Source organism: Rhinichthys klamathensis, unplaced genomic scaffold, assembly GCF_029890125.1.
Source record: "Rhinichthys klamathensis goyatoka isolate OS25496 unplaced genomic scaffold, OSU_Roscu_1.1 h1tg000424l_1, whole genome shotgun sequence".
NCBI classification, from domain to species: domain Eukaryota; kingdom Metazoa; phylum Chordata; class Actinopteri; order Cypriniformes; family Leuciscidae; genus Rhinichthys; species Rhinichthys klamathensis.
In genome coordinates, this window is record NW_026606922.1 from 16,035 (window position 1) to 42,852 (window position 26,818).

The following is a 26,818-nucleotide window of genomic DNA, read 5'->3' on the forward strand; positions in this document are numbered from 1 at the left end:
TCACAAATAATAAGGCGGACAATAGGCTATTTAATAAAACAACTGACAAATGTTAACAGCATATTATTATCGTATCCAACTGTTAGAGAGAAGGGTTACTAGCCTATCTATACCTCTCCTGCTAACCCACATCACTAAAAACCAATCCTGCTCTCTACACAGTCTCCCCTCTCGCGACGGAGCGCGCCAGAGGAATGGAGGGCTGGATCACGTGATTGCCGGTGAACTTGCCACTCCAGCCACTGAAAGACAAGTGTAATTTGAAGAAAAGAGAACAAAGAAATCAGAGAGTATAAATCCCTCGGCTAGTCTGCGCTTGGTCACAGTAAAGCTCGACAGACAGGCGCGCGCGCTCTCGCTCTCTCGCGCTCGTCTAGTAAAGTGTCCCGCGCGCATGCAGGTGGTGCGTGCGGCTCTGAATCACAGCAGGATGATGCGATCTGCACAGCTTGTCGCTGCAGTCTTATACTGTTCAGTGTGCATTCATTCTCTACCGGTTCCAGACGGGAACAGCTACAGGTACAACAAACCTGCTGCGGTGAGTGATTTTAAAATTATTTTAAGAGACTAGCCTATATCTAGAAAATAGTCACAATTAGCATAATTACTTGAAATAAAGAAATACTTGCAAAAAAAACCAACTAATATCTAAACGATTGAGTTGCAAATATTGACATATAAGCCTCTGTTTCACTGTGAACAAGTGATGAAGTTCACATTTTCTTGGAACATGATTTATTACCCGTTTGTTACAATTCACCTGTTTCACAGGGATCTACACAGGATATGCAAGGCCTACTACAATAAACAAAACGTGTGTAGATGAGACAAGAAGGAAATACCTCTGACCAGCAGAGATTATTTATGTTTGTTTTTCTCATTTACATTTTAGTTGCATCAGTGAAATCTATGGCAACTGTCACAGTTGTAACAGTGGAGATTAATATTATCTAAGTTTTTTGACTTTGAAAAAGCAAAATTTCGATTAGGTGCGTTCACATTTTATGCTGCTACCAGTATTCTCTTAGTGTTCTTTATTTAGGTATTTAGTTATTTATTGACTGGTTTTACTCATTTACCAAACGACTCATACACCTTAAGAATCTAAAGAGCTTGTCTCGATTCTATTCTATTGGATTCTATTCTATTTTTATGACCCTGCCATCGAGAATTTCGTTGTAAATGTTAATAAGTGTAGTTTAGCATATTTGCATTTGTCTAAACTGGGTGGGATATCCTATTGGAATGTTGTTGTTTTTTTCAGGCAGTGTGTTTGAGTCAGTGACTCATTGGCAGTAAGTGAAAGGCAGCATTTTGTGTATAAATGCACAGATTCAAACTGGCTTCCAAAAACACCACAACATAATGTCTAAGGGTCTAAAACTATTTATAATGAACCTTATAGCCAAGTAAATATTTATTTAATACAATTCTTATTTCTGTTTATGAAATAATAGGTCAATTTACATTCATAAATTAACTCACTTCAACCGCTCCATCAGATGCCATTTAGAATGTGGTGCAAATGTTGGATTTTTTTTCCCATACATATAGCCATTGTTAAATATAGATTCACTGCATTTGCATTAATTTGTCAGTATCATGCCGTTTAATCCATATAGCTGAATGTTATACTTTAGAACCAAACCCAGCTCTTTTATGTTGAATTGGTTTCAGAAAAGATCCTTAACTGTCCTGTAGTCTTTATGGTTTAAACTTCTTGCTGATCTTTGAAGAACTAAAATCTGGCTATAAGAACTTTGTTTTGCACAAAGAAAGAGAGGGCTTGTATAGGGCTTAGAGGAAGTGGACAAAGAAGAACTACAGATGGCTGTTGTTGTAACCCAGTTGGCAAATATCCATACAAAGATTTTTCCAGGGAAAAAGCTGGGCTAAAAAACACACATCTATTTGAAACTGTGAATGAAAGAGCAGAAACGAGTAGTTGTAACAGGGCGGAGAACAACTGAACACTGCCTTTGTTTCAGAACGCAAAGCATTACCACAAAATGACAATGAAACATTGCATGCTGTCAAAGCATCTGGCTATAAAGAACAGCTTCCTTTTATTGTATGTTTGTCTTGACCCACTTTGCAAATCAAATAGGAATGGCACCTGCAATCAAACCAGCTCCAGACATTTTTAAAAAACATTGTTCATGTTTGAAAGTAGAGAGGCAGCTCTGATGCGGAGCATGTGCTGTCAATTTGTTCTTGAATGTTTACAAAGCGGGAGCAGGAGATTATGCAGGCAGGGACAAGTCAACTGGCACGCTGAACAGGATAACAAACCCTGTGTTTGCTGACAGAGAGGAAAATGGAAGGATCCAGATAGCTACCACTGGATTTGTTGACCCCCCCTGAGAAAAAGAAAAGCTGATGTCCTTCTTTAAGGCATTGTGCACGCTTCACAAGCTCCATGAGAACTGCCAGAACATTATACAACCCAGTCAACACACTAACCAAACATGACTGATGTGCAATCCACAGGGTTATGCAAAATTCTGAATTCCCTTTCAAATCATGAGCTAGAGTTTGAATCAAATTGGCCACACAATACAGGAAGTTTGATTGGAATTTGAGAGGAAGATTTTCATCTATCTATTTATCCATCCATCCATCGTTTGTTTGTTCGTTCTATCCTCCTTAAAATCACGAGCTGCAATTTGAATTGAATTGGCCACACAATACAGGAAGTTGAATTGGAATTTGACAAGAATTCCATCCATCCATCCATCCATCCATCCATCCATCCATCCATCCATCCATCCATCCATCCATCCATCCACCGACCGACCGACCGACCGACCGACCGTTCTATCTCGTTCTATCATTCCATGGCACCGGTCTATCTGTCTGTCCATAAGGGCTATAAACTCTCAAACTTCAAGGATTTTTTAACTTTTTTTTTTCTTAAAATTTTTAAACAAGTCTTTGTCAAGCCAAACTTCAAAAATTGCTTGACAAAAGTGTGTTATATTATCTTCTTTGAATTTCAGTCTGTGCATCCAGTTTCAAATTCAAGAATTGAATTGCAATTTAAAACGTGTTCTCAATTCAGTTCTGAATCGTGCACAGTCCACGATGTAACCTTTGTAAAATTTTAGGGAGAGGGAAGGAAAAGATCTTCTTACCCATTCTAGGCACCCTTGTTAATCAGCACCAATTTATTTAGTTTTGGTTATCCTGATAACCCAATCTCAACATGTGAGAAAAAAGGACACACGAGGTTAGAGAGGGTCGAGTCTATAGGTCAGGGTCATTTGCAACACACCACCTGTGGAGCGGTTTGGTTTAGCTTTCTCGCCCGTAGGCTCAAATGAGAGCATGATTGACACCAGAAACCCTGATGTACCTGGTTCTGATTCAAACCCCCATTTTCCAGTCACCTGACCTTTAGAGAAACCTCTCACCAGCTGTTTCCTATATCTCTACTGAAATTAAGAGACAAAAGAACTTATGCTTAATTCAAGTTAATGGCTGCTCATGGCAATACATCAGATGTGATATTGGCTAGTTGTTCCACATGGAAGAGAAAGAGTTGACAAGTGGAAACCATTAAAACATTTATAAGCACTAGTATTTTCCCTCCTTAGACTTGACTTTAGAGTAGACACTGATGGAGTTTTTGCATGAATATCTTCAATCAACATCATCCCTATCCTGTTCCCACTAAACAGTCTTCCTTTTCAGTGTAATCACTTAACTTATGTATACAACCCCAAAAGAATGCAGATCTCTGGAGGTCTCTGCATGCAAATATTTACCCATAGTCCGATTTCCTCGGGTTCATTCATTATCTCTAGTTGTGGCCTATTTTAATGTGCCAGAAAATGCCTGTTTGTGGAATTACTAGTTTGTAATTTTTCTCTGGACAATGGCATTCTTGAGAGAGACAAAGAGACAGAGCCAGGATGTTTGTATCATAGTTGCACTGGAACTAAATAGCCAAGCCAGAAAAGCAGGATGATAGGAAGTGCTGTTGGCTGTATTTTTAGTGCTTGCTGAGTCAGTAGTAAACAGTCATCCGAATGTAGAAAGGCGTTTGAGTTTGTTTTGGAAACGCATAATGTTTCGCTCCTGGTGCCGGCTGTGCTGATGAATGTAAGGGATCTGTCAGGAGCTGGTGACATCATTTGGATGCCCCATAGAGAAAGATTCGGCTACAAACAAAGAGGTTATCCTCAGGAACCCTATAGAGATGGCACAATGCCAGGCACGCCAACTCTCTCTAAACCTTCTTCTTGCACTGACATGTCAGCTCTTTTCTTCTGGATTTCCCCCAAAGGCTTGCCATCGGCTCAGGATCTCTGTGTTTTGTTTCAGCATAACATACTGTATCATGTTAGAGTTTTTACCCACTGGCCTATTGACCTACAGATGCACATGCTGGTGGTAAACATGAGCAGTGAATTTCATTTATGCAGAAATGCAGCCTAGTTGTTTTCATTTACATTAAAAAGATTCCCAAATGTTGGATATTTGATATTATAAATGGAGGTGTTAAAACTAATAGTTCTTCTGTATGGTTTAAAAACATGCCAGATCTTCCCGGAGGCACAAATGCCTGATGTTTGAATGCGTAAAGGTGTTATACCGCTTAAGGTAAAATAATTCCCAGTTGTTTTTGTTTCTCAGCTGATGAGAGGCATATATCTGTCAGGAAGGTATCATACAAATGTCAAAAATGTGCACAAAATGATGAGGTTTGGAAAAAGAGAGTTTTGTTTTATATGGCCGCAGTGGTAATTCTGAAGCCGTTTCAGTGGGTTTCCGAATGGACTTCCATTTTCTCATGTTTCACTACATGCAGGTGGATGCTGTAAAATATGCCCAGACTTGAGGAATGTTTGGTTGAGAAAATGTTTTTTAAATTGGGCCTATTGTGTGTGTGTGTGTGTGTTAGGGTAAATTGTTGGCACGATCTAATATTAAAAGTAAAGATTTCCCAGCACAGTCTTTCAATAGTGCAGTCATTTTTTTGAATTAGTCATAAAGGAACAGTTCACCATTTTTGGAGCTTGAAAGATGTGTATTGAAAAATGATAAGGTTTGTAAAAATTCTCCTTTTGTGTTCTATGAACATACATATCAACAGGTCTCAGTTTAATTTAGCTCTTAGATTCACCACAATTATGGAGCAGTGTTTCATAAGATCTAATTATATATTGATAGTTGGGATGTTTGTTGAGAAAAATTCTGGCTGCATGTTGTTTCTTACGAGACTTGGCTTTGAGGCTTATAGCAGTTTCAGGTGATATAATATACACTTATGTGTCATTACATCAGCAACCTGATCCATCTTGTTTGCACTTAGCACCTCTACCTTTTATAACATACTGATAGCGTATTATGAAATGTGGTAACAGAATTGGATCATAGAGTTCATAGAGTTTTTTATAAAGTTTATACCATTCAGTATAAGATTTGTTTTTTGAAAGAAATTCATACTTTTATTCAGCAAGGACACATTAATTTGATCAAAATTTCACAATATTATGGTTTTACCGTGTTTTAGATTAAATAAATGCAGCATTGATGAATGTAAACAAATAAAATAAAAATAACGACCATAAACGTTTGAACGGTAGAGTACTTGGAATTGTGTGTTGGTTATACAGAATTTATCAGTTAAAAATTTCTAGAAGGGGAAAAAACATAGGCTGTCTGCTGAGTTTAGTTTGAAATGGGAGTATGCGTGTTTACTTTGGCCCAAGGGGTCTGTTTTATTGATTTAGGCTTTAACCTTTGACCCTTGACTCCCGTTGAACCTGAGACACCCGGGTGTTTTTCTTCCACCTCCGTCGCTCCCTAAGTAGTCTTGAGGCCAGTTTGTCATTGCTGAAAGGTTTGACTGCTCTACAATAAACAATCTTGACTGTTGTACAAAAAACTTGCCTGTCTCCAGGTTGTTTAGAGACTGCTTAAATTACATGCTTTCAACATGTATGACCATTTAATGATGGTTCAGCCCATGGAAAGTCCATGCACACTCAGCGGATTTGAGAAACAAACTGAGAGTAGATAAAGTGCGGTGAATTCTTCACTTCTATCTGTGGAATTTGTGCGGTTCCTCATTGCCGGGGGTGTGGGGTCATGTTTTAGCAACGCTATCAAGTTCACATGTCAGTGGATTTTTACCAAGGTACTATGTCTCAACTTGCCCACAAATATTTGGTTGTTTTTCCTTTTATTTGTTAGAATTTGTCTTGATTTACACCGTGTTCTAACCAGATGCGACGCAACAAGTGTCCAGCAATAAGCAATTTGTCTCTTTGCACTGAATGGGAAACTGTTTGTTTGTAGCCAATCAGATGATATTTGATGTTTGATGTACTATAGAGTGCTGTAGGGATTACATTTGTTAGGCCAAATCCCAGAAATGAGCATTTACGCCTTTCCAGTTCCATCGTCCTGAAGTCAATGGGTTTTTTGAATGGGTTTTTTGTTAAATGCTTGAAATAAAGTGTGGTGAACAGAAGCTCAAGTTATTTTCATGTCTTATTCTATGAAATAAAATACATCAGATTTTGTTTACAAAAAAAAAAAACGTTTAAAAAGGTGGTTGCTAACAAGTGGCTAACCACACCGAAAAGGAAAACTAATCTACTCATTAGTTTGCTGTGTTTATAATCACGCTCTTGCAAACTTTTCTAACTCAAAATTTCAGGAAAAATGTTTCTGAAATAAAGTTTCAAGTTCAAATTTCAAGTTTGTTTTATATATAGCACATTTAAAAACAGCAAGCACAGCTGACCAAAGTGCTGAACAACACAAAAAACGACAAAAGCTCACAGTGAATTGAAAGCCAAGAGAAAAAAAAAATAGTTTGAAGAGACGATTTAAAAATAGTTAAGGACTGTGCCGATCTGATATACGCCGGAAGGCTTCAAAATAAAGACTTGACGGAAGATTAGTGATGGTGACTTTGAAGTCATGTGACCATGGCGTATAGTTCATTTATAGCCTACGTTTATCTTTTTTTACTTCTGGCAATGTATTAAAGGCTTCAAATTTTTCAAAGTTGTGTTAATTTGTGAATATGTTCATGATAAACAAAATGCGTAAATATCATAAATGTGTGTTGGCCACGTATTTTCTGCAATAATCCAATAGACAATGTAAAGATCCTATTGTTTTTTTGTCGAAGGAACCAGGGTGTTTCTATCTTACGGGTTGGCCAACAAAAATACATCATCACGGCAGCAGCTCTCTATAATGTGGAGCATGCTTTTAACCAATGAGATTTTAACTGTCCTGTCATTCATTCTTTGTTGTGGTCACAAGATTTTTATCCCTGCATGGTCGTTTTACCGTTTTGTTAGGACACTGTGATAACTGAAGAGTTGTCATGAATTGCTTATTGTCTACAGCAAATGAAGAAAAAACAAACATCCATGGCCACTCATTTTTATTCACTTTAAAGCCACTCACTTCATCATATAGTAGTCAAACCTGCTCTCTGTGATAAAGAAACACTTAAACAAATGGCTTTTTTTCTTTTCAGACATGCTACTTTATATTTCTAAATGTTTTATGGTTGTCTAAATATATCTTGTACTTAAATTACAGCTTTTAAAAGACTCCTTATGGCTACGAGTGGCGGAAGGATTTTTAAAAGCATTTAAAAAAATTGTTCACCCTATACCACCCCCTATACCACTAAACCATGCACAAATTAGAGAGAGAGAGAGAGAGAGAGAGAGAGAGAGAGAGAGAGAGAGAGAGAGAGAGAGAGAGAGAGAGAGAGAGAGAGAGGGAGGTTTGGGGAAAGAGAGATATTGGGGCAATCTGACTTTCCCTTCAGGCAACTAACCTCCCAGTCCATTAACAGAACCATTTCCTTGAAATTTGGTTGAGGAAATTGACTGTGATAATGCTTCTTGCAAATTATCAGTGACGTAAAACCAACTGCTGCATAACTATAATTTTACAATGTAGCCAACAATGTAGCCTTATTTGCCCCCTTCACTTCACCTTACTGTTTGTCCAACCAGAACACCCAAGCAACCACCAAGCAACACCTTAGAAACTGGCCAGAACACCCTAGCAAGCACCCAAGCATTTTTTATTTACTATTATAGTATTTATTTTGAATTTTATTATCTTTTTATCAGCTTTTTAAAAAAAAAAAAATGTGTTAACGTTTATACTTTTTATAATTGAAAAAAAAAATAAAAATTAGTTTGATATTTTTTTAGTTTATATTTAGTTACATTTTAATTTTAGTTTAAGTTTTAGTAATTTTGTATCATTATATTTTGTATTATTTTTTATTTTTGTATAAAAAAAAATTCATTTTTTTCCGTTTTAGTTTAAAAAAAACTTACCCTAAAATGAGAAATGTTGTCAACAAACTGAAAAAAGAAGTTGAAGTTAATACAGTGTTATTTTAGTATTATTTATATATTTTGAATTGCTATTTATTTTAAATTTTAGTTTAAGTTTAAATTTTTAGTTATTATAGTTTCTTTGATATTTTAGTTACATAACATTTTTAGTTTAATTTTTAATTATTTTTTTATTAGTTTTAAAAGTTAAAAATATTTTTTTTTATTAACACAATTTTTATTCGTTTAAAAAAATATATATTTCTATTGAGCTTTATTTTATTTCAGTTTTAATTTTATTAATTTTATTACTTCAACTTAAAGGTGCATTGCGCAACATTTCATGTTAAAAATACCCGTTTTTCTAACCCATACATGCTTAAACAATTGCCTGATGGGCTGAATGAGCCCTTCTCTGATCACTGCGATTGCCTCTATAATCCTGCACAGTAAAATAAATAAGAGGGATTCGGGCCGGAACGTGAGACTGGGCGTGACGTCATGCGCGTTCACGCTCCCCTGGCTATGTCTGGCAGGTTTGTGTATTCGCCGCCATTGTCCGTATCAGCGAAGACAACTCGAGCGACAAAACTTCAGTCAACTTTCGACAAAAGTAGAAGATGGATTAAAAGAGACCGGCTTGTAGTTCATAAACCCCAACGCAAACTCCACGCAAGACAAAGACAGTAAGGCAGTTTCGCTTGTCGCCAGAGGGGGGCATACTTCTGCAAAAACTCAGAGAGGTGCGCAATGCACCTTTAAACTTGATTTTTTTTTTTCCAGCAAGTTGCTAAGGCAACATTCCTAATTTTCATTTAGGTTTTTTTTAAGTTTAGCATCTTTTATTTCAGCTTTATTTCAATTAACAAAAATATTTGTAATAGTTTTAGTTTTAATTAACAATAACAATACTGATAGCATCACCTTAAAAACCACCCAGAAAAAGCCACCGCAAAACCAAACCAAACCAAACCAACTTATTTAAATTGTGTAGCATCTAAGAATGAAGGTGTTTCTGGTCAACGGTGCATTTGATTGACAGCTTATGTGTGTGTTGACAGGATTGGCCTCAAAAGACCCATCATCACCATGGCCTCAAAAAGAGAAACCAACTTCATTATGTCCAGGATACCCTGAGTGAAGACTCTGGCAATAAGAGAGTGCACCCACACTCGGCTCTTCCCAAAAATGACACTGAGTTCTGGAACAGGCCTCGCTGTGGAGTCCCAGACTACCCCTCAGAGAAGGGAGGGAACGCCCTTCATTACTCAACCCACAAAGTAGGTTTGCTTGGGAGCCGTCATCGTCGAAAACGCTTTGATTTGTTCGGAGGACGCTGGGACAAAACAGACCTCACATACAAGTAAGACTTGCACGGATGGTGGTTGCGGTTGTATTTGGTTGCAGACAGTGTCTACACTTATTGAGATGATAGACATAAAATGAATGAAACATAAAATCGTAAATGGGAGAAACCAACTTTGATGTATTTGCCAACATACCATTTTGAGCCGTACACAACAAAGGACTCACTGAGGCAATGATATAGCTTATTTTTAGTATTCTAGCTTTAGTCAACACACATCTGACTGAATCTATACATTAAGTTTTTTTTTTCATATTAAAGTGTGTTTTTTAATGAAATATTAGCTTTTTATGGCAGAAATACAGTATTTTACAGCCCACACAGGATATGCTAGGAAATAAATCAGAATGTTTCTCTATCTTCTCACATTTCCTATAGTTCTTATCGGTTGTAAAGAAGACCACACACTCTTTCCTGCATTACACCCATTTAATTAGAAGCAGTAAACTGTCTCAGACCCGGGACTGCATGGCTCCAGAACACATCTAGAAATACCAAGCCCACTTTGATTTAAAGCAGTAAATCATTTTCTCAAACACACACACACACACACACACACATTGAGTTTTCATGTTTTATGGGGACTTTCAATAATGATTTTATACTGTTCTATTCTCTAAACCTACCCATCACAGAAAACTTTCTGCATTTGAACATTTTCAAACAACATCATTCTGTATGATTTGTAAGCTATATTCATTGATGGGACCAAAAAAAATGGCAGAACCACACACACACACACACAGATAGATAGAGAGAGAGAGACACAGACAGACAGACAGACACAGGTGCTATTCAAGTCAACTTGAATTTTATTGTTTTTTAAGGGAGTGTTCACCCAAAATGAAAATTACTCTTTACTCACCCTCATGTCAGTCCAAAACCTTTCCTCTGCGGAAAAGAAGATATTTTGAAATTGTCTCAAAATGTCTTTTTTTTGTACATTCAATGAAAATCAATGCTGTTTTGAACGTCACTGGCTTTCTTCAAACTATCCTCCCTTTGTGTTGCACAGAAGAAATAAAGGCAAACCGGTTTGGAATGACATGAGGCTGAATAAATGGTGACAGCACAATGCATTTTTGGGTGAACAATCCCGTTTTAAGAACCCTTTTTGATTGGCATGATGACCTTACTATTGTGGTTGTCTGCTCACCACTTCATGTTTTGACTGACTTGCTCGTACACCTTTGTCAAGATGGTTCCAACCGGACAGGACTCCTCTGTAATCTCAAGTCAGTAGATCAGGAGAAGATCAGGAGAAGATGTTATATTTCAGAGTAATCATGTGCCCAAATGCTTCTAGTTGTCTCTTCAGTGCTCAGCGGGGGGTGAGATGAGGGCCCAGACAAAGAAAACCAGGCGTACAACCTTGATTAAAACTGCCCCTTGATTTATGGCCCTTCCCATAAAATGTCACAGCCCATAAATCTTCTGTGGTTCTCCATCCAAATCAACCAACTTTGCTGTAGGGCAAACTAGTCTTTACGTCTGCATACTGTAGAGACGGAAGTCTTAACAGAAAAATTGTCTTTTGGGCAGCAGGGAAGTAGTGACAGATCTTTTCTTCCATATTGTGACATACAGCACTACATTATCGGAAAAGGAAAAAAAATGTACAATAGGGTCTTGGACTTACCCATCGGTTATTTATTGGATGGAGGCAGATCTGAATGCAAGCTTTCTGTCTTGGGATTTAAACAGAATAAACAATTGGAGTTCAGCATACATCATCAGAGAGAAGTCTGTCGTTTTACTGGAAGATCGAGTTATGACATTTTAATAAAAAATTATAAGGTAAAAAAAAAAAAAAACATGCATGGATGAGCTGTTTGCAATAAGATAATTGAGGTCTTAATTTCCATTTCATTCCGACTTTAAAGTGAAAATGAAGAATTTTAATATTGGTCCATCCCTTGCAATTATTAATCGCTTTTCAAATTTAAATACAACAAATATATTTTTTTTGTCTCAGTTGATGTTTGGCTAACTGGGTTGAGCGAGACAAACCTAACCGTGTTGCACCCTGAAAATGACCATTAGATTCCGTCCCCCCCCGAAATCATGTAATTTGTAACCTAGATGCTGCCTCATCAGAATCTGATGTCAAGACAGCAACACACACACATACTTTATCCCCAGCACACCCCAGTCAGCACCATTCTAATGCTGTGCCACTATGTGCTGTCATGACTCACGTCTCTGAATGTTGTTTATGAGCTATAGCACCTCACTGTCCTCTGTAATTTGTCCCCTCACTTAATGACGGACTGTTCATGTGCACAGTGAGCTCAAAAACACCAAACCCCATCCTACCCCCACTCCCGCTTTCAATTGAGTTTCTTTACTCTAATGACTGTTTTAATGAGTATGTGTTTCTCATGTCACATGTGTGCCGTTTTTTTGGGTCTGAAGTAATTTGCATCTTAGGGTGTTTTCAGACCTGTATTGCTTTTTTTCCGAAACAGGGACATAATTTGTTACAATGTTACATTTTCGTCCTGGTTCGGTTCACTTTCACAAGGCAACATTTCAAAGCGTACCAAAATGTGTTTATGCAAGTCACATGTGAGTGAAACTGTCCTCTTATTGGTCAGATTTCACCTGTTTACGTTCCCTGCGTCATCCATCAAGATGGATTGACATTCACTCTGCGGGCTTATTGTGGCTTCATCTGTAGCTGTCGTGACACTCGCAAACTCTTATGAATGCACCCTTGATACCCACTCTGATTGATAAATCAAACTCGTTTGCCGTTAAACTACTGTCAGGATTTACTAAAGACACGCAGTGAAAAATTATTTTTCGGCTGACCTTATTGCATATGCATTTGTTGGTGTTTCCCTTTCAGATGCTAAATTTATGGGAGGAGAGTATTTTAAATGAACAATGTGAGGTGATTTACTAAGGTTTGCGCTAGCCAATTTACTGGTATTTGTGCCATGTAACACCCCAAAAAAGCATGTCTTAAACCAGACGCTAATTTGCGCTGCTCTTGGTAGATTGCGTTGGTCTTTATGGAAATGATCTGCGTTTGTGTTCTTTAATTATGGCGTCGTCAGTAGATCACATGCAGAACTTTCCACTCCCATCAGTGCTTTTTTTTGTGGAATTGCGCTCTCACGCTAACTTGCCCTGTTTAGTAAATCTGGCCCTTGGTGCGGATCCGGGCGTGATTGCCGTGTTCATATGCCTAATCGAACCAAACTAAGGGAGAAAACACACCAGGTTCCAGAACAAAATGCTATGAGCCAGAAAAACGCCCTTAGGGTGTGAAAAAACTAAATAATAAAAATGGTTGTCCTGGTTCGCTTCACACTGTCATTTTTAAGACCGAACCTAAAGATAAAAAAGAAAAATACTTATTTTGCGACGGAACTTAACAAACATCCAAAACAATGCTGTGTTCTGGGCTAAATGCGCTCATTGTATGTGCGTACGTATGATAATATTTTGACCATGTGAAAATTTGTGAAGAGCTTATAAAATGTGTAAAGGAGTCAAAACAGTGGCAGGAATCCCTCCATCACACACACAAACAAAGATCTGCTGCAATGAGATGGCGTTTCAGATGCTTGTACCGTACTATGATGGACATTGTAGCTCCTATGACCAGAAAAACAGGTATGCTTGAGCTTTCTATCCTTTTTTTTAGGGTCGCATCTTGTGATGTCATGTCCTGTTTTCGCTTTGTTTAAATGTCTTTGGTCCGTGTTGCGTTCATATTTCAGTCGAACCGCATGACAGTTTGTATGAAAAAGGTGGGTCTCGATCGCTTGTTTGCTTTGCACCAGGGTTTGGATGGCAGTGTTCACACACTAATTCAAGTTAACCGCACTAACAGAGCAATCGCACCAGAGTCTGTTTTAATCGAACCAAAGCTGCCAAGTGTGACCACACTCTTAGGGTGTATTCACATCTGTCTTGTTTGGTTCGATTGAATCCAACTTAAGGTCGTTTCCCCTCTTGGTGCGGATCTTTTGGGCAGGTGTGAATACAGCAATCGCACTCGGGTGCGGACCAAACAACCGAACCGAGACCCAGCTGAAGAGGTGGTCTCGGTCCGGTTCCAAACGAACTCTGGTTCGAATTTCTGTCCACTAAATGGATGATCTTAGCACATGTGTGGTTTTGTTTACAAATTTTGGTTCACTTGCAAAAAGGGCAATGTGAACGCGAACCACACCAAACAAAAAAAATCAACACGGTATTTGGTCCGGACCAAAGCAAGTGAACTAGCGGGCTTTGGTGTGAATACACCCTTAAAGTCTAGTGTGAGTTCACCTTCAGTGGATAATAATGAACGGCACCTGTGCAGCGAGTTCCATGTGGAGGCCTCTTGTGGTCCCCTGGGGGTCCCCAGACCCCAGTTTAAAAACCATTGACTTTAAGTTTTTTGAGGGCCACTGTATTGGATTTTTAAAAGTCACTAGTCTAAACCTGGTTTAAATTTGATCTATTCTTTTGTGACTGTAGCGAGAGTCAAGAGTTAAGAACATGATCCTCTAATTGGAACAGTGAATATGGCAGGACAATTTTTTTAATCCACAGACTACCACACTGGGCTCTCTCCCGCTGTCATAGCTCCTGTCTGGGCTTGCAGACGGCAGAGGCCCCACGATCTGAGATGGTCTGTGGCTCCAACATGCAACCCCAAAGCGATCCCCCGTCCCACAAAGCTAATAATGACCAAAGCATGAAGGTGTCCAAGCATGAAAACAACATAGAGGTACCAGCTGCAACTATAGCTGCAGGTCAGGAGCTAAACAATACTTGCTGCTTTAAAACATTTCATTATTTTTTTTAATGAAATGCACCAGAGGGAAGCTTTGTGGAACATGATACAAACTTGTGGTCTACCAGTTTAAATGCGCTCGGTGGGGATTCTGCTTGTGAAAAGAAGCATGCATGTCTCCATCACTCAGCAAGCTTTATAATGCAGGTCGTCTTTCATCTGAGAGAAGTTAATCCTCTGGGCTCACTCCATGAGGGATGAAAGTAGCATTTTAATTTTTAAACATCTAAGCTGTTTATCAAGAATAGAAAGAGCAATGGTTTGTTTTTGGGAGGAAGCAAATCTAATTCAAGTTAAAATGCTACTAAAGCCTCTTCAAAAAAATGGTCACTAGTGCAGTCTATTGTGAATTGTTTTGAATTAAGATCTTGTTAAATGACAAGAAACAAAAGAGTGGTGAAATATGATGCTATGTATTTCTACAATGCTTAAGCACTTAAACAATCCTGGATAGGGGTGCCATCACTGTCACACACTGATCAAGTATCACATTTGTTTTGTGATTGTGGTCAGAGAGCGTAGTAGTGGTATCGTGCCTAACTGGGCAAACATTCAGACTGTGCTTGGCTTTTCACAAAAGATTCTGATCCAGTTCCTTAGTTCACCACCAAGACAGCAAACATGTTTAAGTAAAGGGGATTATTGAGGTCATGCACTTTCATCCAAATGGGTGGTCTGTAATGAGCGTTTATGAGAGTTTGCGCTCGTGTTACAGGATCATGCGGACCCCTTGGCAGATGAGTTTAGAGAAAGTCAGAGAAGTACTACGGGAGGCACTGCGGGCCTGGAGTGACGTCACCCCTCTCACCTTTACTGAGGTCGTCAGCGGAAGGGCGGATATCATGATCGACTTTAACAGGTAAAAAAAAAAATTGTTTTCACTGTACACTGTGTGCCTTGCATTGGCAAGAATGATGACCTCACTGTATGTGTTTAAAGGGGTCACATCAAACATTTTGTAATTTTTTTTCACTTGAGGTCCAGTTAAGGAGTCTTGCATCATAATTTATGCACATTTTCCACCCTGTTTGATGTTTATTATTGCACCTTTAGGGTAAATGTACTATGTTGTGATTGGCTAACGTCCTTGAATATATAATGAGCTGGTTTACGTGGAGAATGATTTGTGTATAAGTCATATTTGCAGCTTTTTCAATAGTCTTATATTATCCAAAGAAACGAAAAGCAGGTCCCAGGCACTCAGTCAAGTTTTCAATGAGGAGAAGGATAAAGTTAAAAAGCCTTTATTTAGTATGGCTTAAATCATTTTAAAAGTACACGAGCCAACATGTTTCGACCAACAAGTGGTCTTCTTCAGGGCAAAGAAACACTTTTCGTTTCTTTGGATCTTTTCCCTACCCCAAGAGCACCTATCACGGATTTTATAACTTTACCTGAGCGCCTGGTTGAACCTTTTACAGCCTTATATTATCCTTTTGAATTTGGAAGAAAAAGCTCTGAAAATTAGCCTACAGAATGTTTCACAGTCCATGAAACTCTTATTTTAAAAAGATTAATACAAATCTGATTTATTATGTTATGACCCCTTTAAAGTTTGCAAGTTGCATTCCAGACAATGTTGCAGGGAAAAAAATAACACAGTTAGCAACTACTTTCAATTTAGCTCACTTTCACCTTATATTCTATAAATCTGTATTTTATTGATGAAAACTGTTTCTCTGGCCTCTCATTTCACTGAGCTTGTAACACCACATTGTCAGTTGAGAGATGTGTGTTCATTGACACAAAGAGGAAAAGTTTCCACTTCACTAGTCAAACACAGACGCTTTTCATCTCCTCTAGAAGTGGGAGATTAGAGAGGGTGTCGGTTTAGGATTATAGGTTGAAAATTTACACTGCACGTCCATTCATGCACGTGTGTTACGTTTTAAATTCCCATATAAGAAAAGTCATAACTCGGAACACCCGTGGGTTGAGTTCTAAATATGGACACGCAACACTGCGGCTCAAAATCAATCCCACAATTTCTTTCTTTTTGAAAAACTAACCTGTATGTTAGAAAGCATGACTTTAGTTGGTAGCAGATTATTACATAAAATATAAGGATTTTTTTACTTACAGTATAACTGTTACTGATGTCTTAATTGTTTATTGTATTGTTTAATATAATCTCCCAATTCTGTCTAAAATGTATGAAAATTGTTTGAAATCTTCCTCAAACTAATTTTTATGACTATATCTTGACAAGAATTTGGAGTAGAAACACAATAATTGTCATTAAAAAGCTGAGGTGTTTTAATGCTTTTTACACTATGCAGCTACACATCAGACCAATATAAATGTCCTCTTTTACAACAGTGTATTTTGTTTTGCTCAAGCCAGTGGCTCTCGCTCCCTGCAGCGCTTCTTTTTCTCAGTTTGAAAACTAAAGTCCATATAAAAACTTGGATTTCTATTGAAGCACTGATATACAGTTATTGTTTTTCTGAGAAGCTCCAATGAGGGATAACGCTTTTCTTCAAAGCAGAGTGAACTATCTAGATCCATCTCGCATAAAGCAAAACATCTGGGTTGATTTGTGTAGTTAAGTGTGGAGCTCTAGGCATACTAATTTCATTTGTTCTAACTCAATCTCAGATTCCATCAATGGGATAGCAGTTGACCAAACATTTGAGGTTTTGTTTTAGCCCGAATAGTGGCCTTCCTTGACCTTTCGGGTCTTCAAGATTTAAAGATATATGATCCTGCAAGGATGTGCATAATTTACCTTCCCTACATTTCACAATGGAAAATTTGGGGTTTGGTTTATCCAGTACCATTCAGGCAGGGTGGAATTTGGCATTCCATTAAAAACAAGGGAATCAGGAAAGTTACTGAGGTGTGGCAGTTACAGTACTATAATGTGGAACAGTTGCATGGTATTAAAGCAATGCCTCTATGCAGGCCATTATTCTCACCCATTCCATACGAAGTGTTGTTATAAAATTATTTTCAGTGATCAGCTCATTAGGAATGTTGATGAAATAAGAGAATGAGAATCATTGGTATTGTCCTGTTGCCTGAGATACTGTGTTTCACATTCAGGTACTGGCATGGAGACAATCTTCCTTTTGATGGTCCAGGAGGAATTCTGGCTCATGCCTTCTTTCCCCGAACGTACCGGGAGGGAGACATTCACTTTGACTATGATGAGTCTTGGACAGTGGGCAACAGTATGGGTTAGTGAGAATCCTGGTTCATTTGGTGCCCTGCACTGTAAAAAATACTAGAAAATACTAGAAAAAACTATTTCAATTCTTTGTAATTATTTGTGATATTTAGCCATTTCTGAGCAAAAATTGTTTCTGCACAATTTTTTTCTTCTGTGTAGTAGAGAAAATATACATTTTTTAAACAATTTAGCATCTTTATTCAACTGTTCAACAAAAGGAAGTTTTGCACAACTTTCTTGTGCATAAAAAAAAAAAAAGTATTTCCAAAATGCTTTGTCCATTTTTATTGTGCAAAAATGCTTCCAAACGAAGTCCAAGCAAAATCAACATTTGCACATCTCTGAGCAACACGCTGTAGTGGTGTTTCGTTTCTGACTGAATCAGTGTTTTTAAATCATTTGAGTGAAGGCTTAAAGGGCTCAAAATAGAGACAGCTTTGGTGATAACTAAGCTAATATTTAATTACTACAATAATATGTTCGTCCTAGAAATGACGTCAGAAGTGGAAAACGTTGGTCAAAAGCGTACATACACAATATTGTATTTACACACAAACTGACCACCGACCCCATCTTTCAATGATATTTTTCAGAAATATATATATATATATATATATATATATATATATATATAGAAATTACATTATATATATATATATATATATACTATAGATATACATATTTGAATCCTCTTTCTTTTTACTAGGTACTGATCTCCTCCAGGTGGCTGCTCATGAGATTGGTCACGTTTTGGGATTGCAGCACTCCATGGAACTAGGCGCGGTGATGTCTCCTTTCTACACCTTCTCCTACCCGCTCCAACTGAGTGAAGATGACAAGCGTGGCATACAGTCCCTCTATGGATCCAAACATTCAGATGATAGAAGGAAGAAGGAAGAGAGACCTCCCAAAGTCACAGAGACCAATGAGATTGAAAGTACAGTGGTGAGTTATATGGCTGATTCTGTCTGAACTTGGGAATCTTGGCAATCCTTCTAATTTTTTATATTTATTTCCTATCTTTCCAGCCTGATGCTTGCCAAACCAACTTTGATGCTGTATCCATGATCCGAGGCGAGCTGTTTTTCTTTAAGTCGGGTTATGTATGGCGGATCCGTGATGGTACGCTCCAGGCTGGATATCCTGCACTGGCATCCAGGCACTGGAGAGGAATCCCAGGCAACATTGATGCTGCTTTTGAGGACAAGGCTGGAAATATCTGGTTTTTCCAAGGTAAATTGTCTCAAAATAATTTAGACATACAAAAGTTTGGGGTGGGTAAAAACATTTTTTTTTTCTTTTTTTTAAGAAGTCTCTTATGCTCACCAAGTCTGCATTTCTTTGATAAAAATACAGTACAAACAGTACTATTGTGTATTATTATTACAATTTCAAATGGCAAAGCTGAATTTTCAGCAGCCATTACTTCAGTCTTCAGTCACATGATCCTTCAGAAATCATTCTAATATGATGATTTGCTGCTCATGAAACATTTCTTATTATAATCAGTGTTGAAAACAGTTGTGCAGCTTAATATTTTTGTGCAAACTGGGATTAACAGAATGTTCAAAATAACAGCATTTATTTTGTAACACTGTAAATGTATTTATTGTCACTTATGATCAAATTAATATGGGCTTGCTGAATAAAAAAGTCTTTCAATGAGTGAGTGAGTGAGTGAGTGAGTGAGTGAGTGAGTGAGTGAGTGAGTGAGTGAGTGAGTGAGTGAGTGAATGGTAATGTATGTGGAAAATGATGGATTCTGTGGAGGTTTCTCATGCAAGCACTGGCGCCAAAACAAATCATTAAGGAAATTGCTCTAAGCAAACTAGATCTTTTAGCATGATGCAGTATCAAATTACTCAAAAACGTTTGACTACAAGAGAGATCTGGGAATAACCCCAGCAAATAATATTTACAAAAAATTATCCAACAACTTTAATTAAGAAGATACCAGAGAAAGAGACAGACTGAGGTGGGGTATGAAGGAATTGGCTTGTTATGTGTTCTGGCATATTTCTCTTCACGTAAACAGTCATTTTCTGGTAGAAGTATTTGTGCATATTGCATGAAATTGATTGTGTTTACTGCTTTAGGTTATGACAGTAGTTGAAATATTGGGTTAGGGTATGGGGTATGGACAGGTTTAATATCATGTACCATTTTAAGTTTTGCAGCTATACATTTGAAATTTAATGTTTGTTTATCATTTTGTTATTTTACTTTGATTTACAATGCCAATTTATTTGAGCTTTTTTATTTTTTAAATCATGTCACAGATGCTGTGATGTTTTAAAACCCTAACATTCCTTTAACGTTCCTTAAATATAAATATAGAAATCCTGCAATCCCAAGCATGAAATTCTTCAATTCCAAGCATGCAATTTCATGCATTGCACTTTATAATAATAATAATAATAATAATACATTTTATTTAGAAAAGCGCCTTTCAAGGTACCCAAGGACACTGTACAAATTGGTATAGTAAAGAACATACAAAAGTACACAGTACATAAACAGTACACTGTGAATAAAATGCCAAGATGCAGAGAAGATATAAACACCCTCAAATGGCAAACATGACTGCATTGAACAAGAGGTGAAGACAGTGCAAGCAAAATCAGCGGGCTGACAAGTAAGCTAAACTAAAAAAGTGTGTTTTTAATTTAGTTTTAAAAATGGTAACACTTGTACTTTGGCGGATCTCAAGTGGTAGGGCATTCCACATTTTAGAACCTGCCACACTAAAGGCCCTGTCACCCATGGAGCGAAGTCGAGATGTAGGAACTGCTAAGAGACACGCATCACTAGAGCGAAGGGTGCGGGATTGCAGGTATGGGGTGAGGAGATCTGATAGGTAGGATGGGGCCAGATTATGTAGGGATTTATAAACAAGGAGAAGGACTTTATAATGGATGCGGTAGTGGACAGGGAGCCAATGCAACTGCTGGAGGATAGGAGTAATATGATTCCAGGGCCTGGTGCGGGTAAGCAGCCTTGCAGCAGAATTTTGGACATACTGCAGCCTATTTAGGATTTTTTCCGGAATGCCGAGAAATAGAGCATTGCAGTAGTCAAGCCTTGATGTGATAAATGCATGTATAAGTGTTTCTGCTGCAGATGAGTTGAGCGAGGGGCGTAGTTTGGAGATACTTTTGAGATGAAAGAAAGATGTTCTGGTGATATTTTTAATATGTGACTCAAAAGAAAGAGTAGAATCAAAGATTACGCCCAGATTTCTGACTTCTGCAGAAGTTGTAGTGAAATAGCCAGGGATGGATAGCTGCAGATGTTTAAGTTTTTTTAGAATGTTAGGGGTGGAAATAAGAATAGCTTCTGTCTTATCTTGATTAAGTTTGAGAAAGTTTTGAATCATCCCGTTGTTAATGGCATTTAAGATGCTAATCAGATTGGATAATGACAATGTGTGAGTGGGATTGGTGTGAATGTAAATCTGAGTGTCGTCTGCATAACAATGGTAATTGATACCATAATGTTGTATTATCTGGCCAATAGGAAGGATGTAAATTATGAACAGCAGGGGACCTAGGACAGAACCCTGGGGGACACCATGTAAGAGGGGTGAATTTGGAAATCTGAAATTCCCAATTGAGACAATTTATAATTCAGATATCCTTTGTTGCCCTAATTATCCAGTAAACTGAGCAGCTTTAGCAGGGGTTAGAGATGAATGGAAACTTCATCAGCCGCTGGTTAATGTAACTTCTCTCACCCACTATTCTCTCTGTAGGCCAGAGTTACTGGGTGTTTGACGCAGAGCGGCAGATCACAGGGCCAGACTCTGTACGCCGACTTGGTCTAACAGTGAACGACATCCAGGCAGCCCTTATGTGGGGGGAAGATAAGGCCCAGAAGATCTACTTCTTCAAAAAAGGAAGCTACTGGCGATTCAACCTGAAGGAAAACCGTGTAGACAGCATCCACCCTCGCAGCATGACAGACTGGAGAGGCATACCTAGTGACATTGATGCTGCTTTCCAGGACCGATTCGGTACGGTTGTCACTGAGACATGGACTAAGTTTACATGCCCACCAATATTGTGTTTTTTTTTCCCCCAATAATCAGAGTTAAGGACTTAGTTCACCCAAAAATGAAAATTATCCAGTAATTTACTCACCCTCAAAGCCACAGGTGTATATGACTTTCTTCTTTCAGCCAAACCCAAAGTTCAAAGTTATATTAAAAAATATCCTGGCTCTTCTAAGGTTTATAATGGGAGTGAATAGTACCTGAGATTTTGAAGCCCATAATAGAGCATCCATTCATCATAAAAGTAATCCATACGGCTCCAGTGGTTTGATAAAGGCCTTCTGGATGCGTTTTTGTAAGAAAAATATCCATATTTTTAACTTTTATAAACTATAATCACTGGCTTCCGGGAATGGCCATACGCGAGTCTAGTTCCAGCGGAAGAGTGACCTCTGACCTGAAGCATGACGTAGGATGTAGGAGTAGCGTAAGCTTAGGTGAGAGTAGATGCCTCTAGCGGTTCAAACAATTTCGACTTTTAATTTGTGACCGGTGTTTTGTTTTGCTCTATCCTCTGTGCTTCCGTGTTTGTCAATACGTCATGCGTCGGGTCAGAGTTCATTCTTCTGCCGAAACTAGACTCGCGTACGGCCGTTACCGGAAGCCAGTGATTATGATTTCCATTACACGAGAGTAGATGTTAAAACTTCATGCTGATTTGTACTCGGCTTTCGCCAAGATAAGCAACACTAAGACGTAGCTTTACAGTAAACTATGCTTCTCCATCCATTTACGCTTCTTTCCATATGGTGGTGTGACTCCCCTTCTGTCCGGCGTTAACGGCTGCAGTGTACTTGGCACGTCAGCATACACGACGGCTGCAACTACAGTGTGGTCTCCCTAGTGGACCAGCACGACAACCGTCTGGATTGAGCCGAGTAGGGGACATCTCTAGGGTCTTCAAGTGGGCACCTTCCGTCCTCAGTGTTTCGTCGACTAGCCCACGACACCTCAAGAGGGCTCGACAGTGACTCTGGCGTCCCAGAGTCACCCCCCTCCGTCCCCCACTCAACTCAGCCCAGCTTACTGACCTCTACATCCCTCCTGCTGCTGAGACCTAACCACAATCTCACAATCTCTCCGCAACCCAACCATACGCGCCAACCCGTTTGACTAAGGCTGTCGAGCCCCACTGGTGCGTTCATATGCAGTTTCAGTGGCAACGGTTCCGTATGGCATACCACCTACCGCAAAACACAATATCTGCCCAACCACCCGTCATTCACGCAATATACGCAGGAATGTAATGACTGTAAATACTATACAACCTATACAAATAAACCAACAGACTCTTCAAGTTTTCAAGAATTGTACGAAACCGTAGCGTGGCGGCCTGTACACAGCCAGCTAGAATCTTTCCGTCTCAACCACAGCCAGTTGCTGCTCCTTTCTGCTGCTTCAGATAAGTTCTTTACTGTGCGACGCAACTCTTGGCCGCTGAATCCGATGTCTCTGAGGAACCGGGTTGTAGAGTGTGCCACAAAACCTCGACAACCCACTTCCACTGGATAAACCTGGACTCTCCATCCTCGCTGTTCTGCTTCAGTGGCCAGATGAGCATGCTGCAGTTTCTTCCTCTCATATGCCTCATCTACCGCATCCTCCCATGGCACTGTTAACTCTATCAGAATAATAAAAATTGCATGTACACATGAGTGAAGAAGTTTACTCGTGTCATGTAAACATCTTACTGCGATTAAAGGTTTAATTCCCCCCCCAAAAACCTCTATGTAGAGGTCAGTAAGCTGGGCTGAGTTGAGTGGGGGACGGAGGGGGGTGACTCTGGGACGCCAGAGTCACTGTCGAGCCCTCTTGAGGTGTCGTGGGCTAGTGCGCTGTTCTGCTTCAGTGGCCAGATGAGCATGCTGCAGTTTCTTCCTCTCATATGCCTCATCTACCGCATCCTCCCATGGCACTGTTAACTCTATCAGTTGAACAATGCGTGCTGATCCAGACCACAAAACAATATCTGGTCGTAGGTTAGTGGTGGCAATCTCAGGTGGAAAAATAAGCCGTTGATCAAGATCAGCCAGCATCTTCCAGTCCCTAGCAGCTTCCAGTTGTCCTGGGCGAGAATTGGTGTTAACACCTTTTCTTGGTGGTTCCTCGCTTGGGCGGAGGAATATTGTCTTCTGCGTGTAATGTTTTGCTAGAACAGGCGGCAACTTATCGGTCATACTATGCTTGCCTTCTAATGCTAAAGCAAAACATCGCAGTACTTGGTCATGGCGCCAAGTAAACCGACCCTGGCTAAGAGCCACCTTACATCCTGTCAAAATGTGCCTTAATGTGGCAGGTGATGAACACAAAGGACAAGAGGGATCCTCTCCTACCCAGAGGTTTAGGTTCTGCGGTGATGGGAGAACATCATATGTTGACCTAATTTAGTTTATAAAGTTAAAAATATGGATTACTTTTATGATGGATGGATGTGCTTTTTTGGGCTTTAAAATCTGTGGTACCATTTACTCCCATTATAAATCTTGGAAGAGCAAGGATATTTTTTTATATGGCTATAATTGTGTTATATAATTATGTAATTGTGTTTGGCTGAAAGAAGAAAGTCAAATACACCTAGGATGGCTTGAGGGTGAGTAAATTATGGGATCATTTTTTGGGGGGGGAATTAAACTGTTAATCGCAGTAAGATGTTTACATGACACGAGTAAACTTCTTCACTCATGTGTACATGCAATTTTTATTATTCTGATTATTCACAAAAAATGGTGGTTATTTTTACCACTGTTATTCACATACCTCACGTACAGTAGCCGTGTTACTGGTTTTAATCTACAAATGTCTTTATTACAATGTTTTTGACCATCAATACACTTTATTATATTCATGTCGCGCGACATTATCAACATGAACTCAGTTTCTTCAGCAACCCAAAAATGTAATACCTTAACCACTATGTTTACGAATCTGCGCATGACAACGTCATCAGTGTACGTCACAAGCACATGCACACTTTGGTCAGAATGGAATAGATGCTTTTAAAATGTTTACATGCCTGTATATTGTGATTAATGCCACATATTATACTATGATTATACTGTAGTTACTATGATTATGAGATTAGTCAATTTGATCTAGGTATTGTGTTTACATGGGTCACACACACAAACACACACACACACACACACACACACACACACACACACACACACACACACACACACACACACACACACACACACACACACTCACACACTCACACACTCACTCACTCACTCCACAGTTGTTATTGCAATACGTTGTATTGCCTGAATCTCATTATAAACACATTATTAGGTTGCATGTAAACATAGTTTCTTAAATGTTTTTGAAATTACAAAGGTTATTCTTGATGGAAACTAAAGAGTTTTTAAAGTCATTCTGTTCCTTATCTCGCCACAGGCTTCGCCCATTTCTTGAGAGGGAAGCAGTACTGGAAGTTTGACCCAGTGGAAGTGAGGGTTCTGGAGGGATACCCACGATATATTGGCATGGATTTCTTCCGTTGTTCTGCAGCCCTGTATCAATGAATCATGGGTGCAACTAGGCATAATTAGCAAATTAGTTTCTAATTTGTTCATCTTTTTCACACACCTAGTGCAACTAGTACCCCACAAACAGTTTTGAATCAATCAAGCTCAAGTGTAGTTATTCGAGCAGGGTTATTTTTAAAATCAAGTAAAGCGTCAGATATGCAGTCTCCATATCTGACCACTGGATTAAACACTTTTCTGTGGTTTCAAGCAGATACTGTGTATCTACTCAGTCTGTCACTCAAGATGCTACATATGCACCACTTAAAGGGATAGTTGAATAGAAAGGGATAGAAAAATGAAAATTGTGTCATTACTTACTCACCCTCAAGTTGTTCCAAACCTGTATGAGTATCTTTTTTCTTTTGAACACAAAAGAAGATATGTTGAAGAATGTTGTTAATCAGACAGTTGACGGCACCCATTGACTTCCACAGTTGGAAAAAAAAAATCCATGGAAGTCAATGGGGGCTATCAACTGTCTGATTAACGACATTCTTCAAAATATCTTCTTTTGTGTTCAAAAGAAAAAAGAAACTCATATAGGTTTGTTACAACATGAAGGTGAGTAAATTATTACAGAATTATTATTTTTGGGTGAACTATCCCTTTAAACTTATACGGAAATTGACTGTTGCTTCTCATCTGCAACACATTGACTCTCATCGCTCAGGAAATTCTGGCCTTACAATATTTTTCGTACGTATTGTGTAATTGATTATTTATTTTTGTATATTTTTGGCAGTATTGATAGAGTTAGGAAAACAGTATTTTTTTTTAGCAAAATACCATATTGTGCCATGCCATTAGATAAATTATTTGGCAATTTGAAAGAATTTTATGGGTTAAAAACAGTTACTTGCTGTTGATTACCACAGAAAATATTTGTGCCCTTAAAAAAAAGCAAAAAAAAAAAAAAAGCATTAACTATAATGCACTTACAATGGAAGTCTATGAGACAAGTGATTCCTAAGGGGGTTAAAGCAGAAAGGTATGCTAATAGAAAGAGTAATTCCTCCAAAAAAATGTGCTTTTTGAGTTGTAACGTTATCTAAATTGTTCTTTTTCAGTGGTGGGAATGCGTGGAAGAACTGGTAATAGACAGCGTGTCAGGTGCTGTTGCTAAAATGTGTCACATCTGGAAGATTCCTTTAATGCCCTAAATATTTCAAAATAAAAGTGCACATATCTACTTACATTAGCAGTTTAAGTTCAGAGGCACTTTTGGTACAAATATAGGTGATAAAAATGTAGTTACCAGTGTTTACTGGACTTTGTAGATCCAGCTAAACATGTTTTTAATTTTGTTTGTTAAGGCATTTAGTGCTCTTCAAACCGACAGTGATTTCATTCATTTTCAATGAGAAATGGCAATTTCACAATGGCTGTCAGTGTGTAAAGGACTTATGAAGACCTCTTCTTCAATTGTGATAATGTCTATGTTACAGTGCAGGTCACTGGTGCACATGTTGTGTAATTCCAATCAAACTTTTTGCATAGTGGGGCTACTGAGGTATTCCTTATAGCCTGGGTAATGATGGCTTTTAATCTAAGGAAACTGTACACTTATCATT

General features: G+C 38.6%; 1 protein-coding gene across 1 annotated transcript; it reads left to right on the forward strand.

Moving 5' to 3' along the window:
• Positions 1 to 205: 205 nt before the first annotated feature.
• mmp11b (matrix metallopeptidase 11b) lies at positions 206 to 25,647 on the forward strand. Its single transcript, XM_056235623.1, has 8 exons — positions 206 to 538; positions 9,392 to 9,693; positions 15,207 to 15,350; positions 17,537 to 17,670; positions 18,370 to 18,608; positions 18,692 to 18,896; positions 21,415 to 21,675; positions 25,114 to 25,647. Exons 1-8 carry the CDS (start codon positions 395 to 397, stop codon positions 25,239 to 25,241), a joined length of 1,557 nt encoding a protein of 518 aa, XP_056091598.1. The 5' UTR covers positions 206 to 394; the 3' UTR covers positions 25,242 to 25,647.
• Positions 25,648 to 26,818: the final 1,171 nt, after the last annotated feature.

Coding starts and splice junctions, on each gene's coding strand:
- mmp11b (XM_056235623.1), top strand. CDS start 395: ATGCAGGTGGTGCGTGCGGCTCTGAATCACAGCAGGATGATGCGATCT. Junction 15,351..17,536: donor ATCATGATCGACTTTAACAG/GTAAAAAAAAAA, acceptor TTTCACATTCAG/GTACTGGCATGGAGACAATC. Junction 18,897..21,414: donor AAATATCTGGTTTTTCCAAG/GTAAATTGTCTC, acceptor TTCTCTCTGTAG/GCCAGAGTTACTGGGTGTTT.